The sequence below is a fragment of the Nanorana parkeri genome, unplaced genomic scaffold, assembly GCF_000935625.1.
Source record: "Nanorana parkeri isolate BGI_ZX_2015 unplaced genomic scaffold, ASM93562v1 scaffold6026, whole genome shotgun sequence".
NCBI lineage: Eukaryota > Metazoa > Chordata > Amphibia > Anura > Dicroglossidae > Nanorana > Nanorana parkeri.
Genome location: NW_017312271.1, coordinates 2,126 through 2,860, shown reverse-complemented (window position 1 = coordinate 2,860; position 735 = coordinate 2,126). Strand labels below are relative to the sequence as shown.

At 56.7% G+C, this 735-nt stretch overlaps 1 protein-coding gene across 1 annotated transcript in view; it reads left to right on the top strand.

The window, feature by feature from the left end:
* Nucleotides 1–8: 8 nt before the first annotated feature.
* LOC108804185 (talin-1-like) overlaps nt 9–735 on the top strand; it is a 2,846-nt gene continuing 2,119 nt past the window's right edge. The window contains exons 1-3 of the mRNA XM_018575941.1: nt 9–56; nt 134–316; nt 578–703. Coding sequence (XP_018431443.1) covers nt 140–316; nt 578–703 — 303 coding nt within the window. The 5' untranslated portion in view covers nt 9–56; nt 134–139. The remainder of the gene's footprint in view (nt 57–133; nt 317–577; nt 704–735) is intronic.

Genomic DNA, 735 nt, shown 5'->3' with positions numbered 1-735 from the left:
CAAGTCCCGCCAATGCCGTGGACGATGGTCAGTGGTCTCAGGGACTTATATCTGCAGTAAGTATGTGGAGGTTGCTGGACACGTATGAGGTGAGTGATGAGCACACGGATCTCATATGTTGTCCTCTTCGTAGGCTCGCATGGTTGCCGCTGCCACCAGTAACCTGTGTGAAGCCGCCAATTCTGCGGTGCAGGGCCACGCCAGCGAGGAGAAGCTGATCTCATCCGCCAAGCAGGTGGCCGCGTCTACAGCTCAGCTTCTGGTGGCCTGTAAGGTGAAGGCCGACCACGACTCGGAGGCCATGAAGAGGCTGCAGGTGAGGAGGAGGGATGGCCGTGCCGTGATATCTGTGCCGTGATATCTGTGCCGTGATATCTGTGCCGTGATATCTGTGTCTGTGCCTTGATATCTGTGCCGTGATATCTGTGCCGTGATATCTGTGCCGTGATATCTGTGCCGTGATATCTGTGCCGTGATATCTGTGCCGTGATATCTGTGCCGTGATATCCGCGCCGTGATATCCGCGATAGCCGCTCTGTAACGGTGGCCATCGTTCTCATATACTTTGTGCCGACAGGTTGCCGGGAACGCTGTGAAGAGAGCGTCAGACAACTTGGTGAAGGCGGCGCAGAAGGCGGCGGCATTCCAGGACCATGATGAGACGGTGGTGGTGAAGGAGAAGATGGTGGGCGGCATCGCTCAGGTACGGCAATCCCATCTGTGCACCACTTGGGG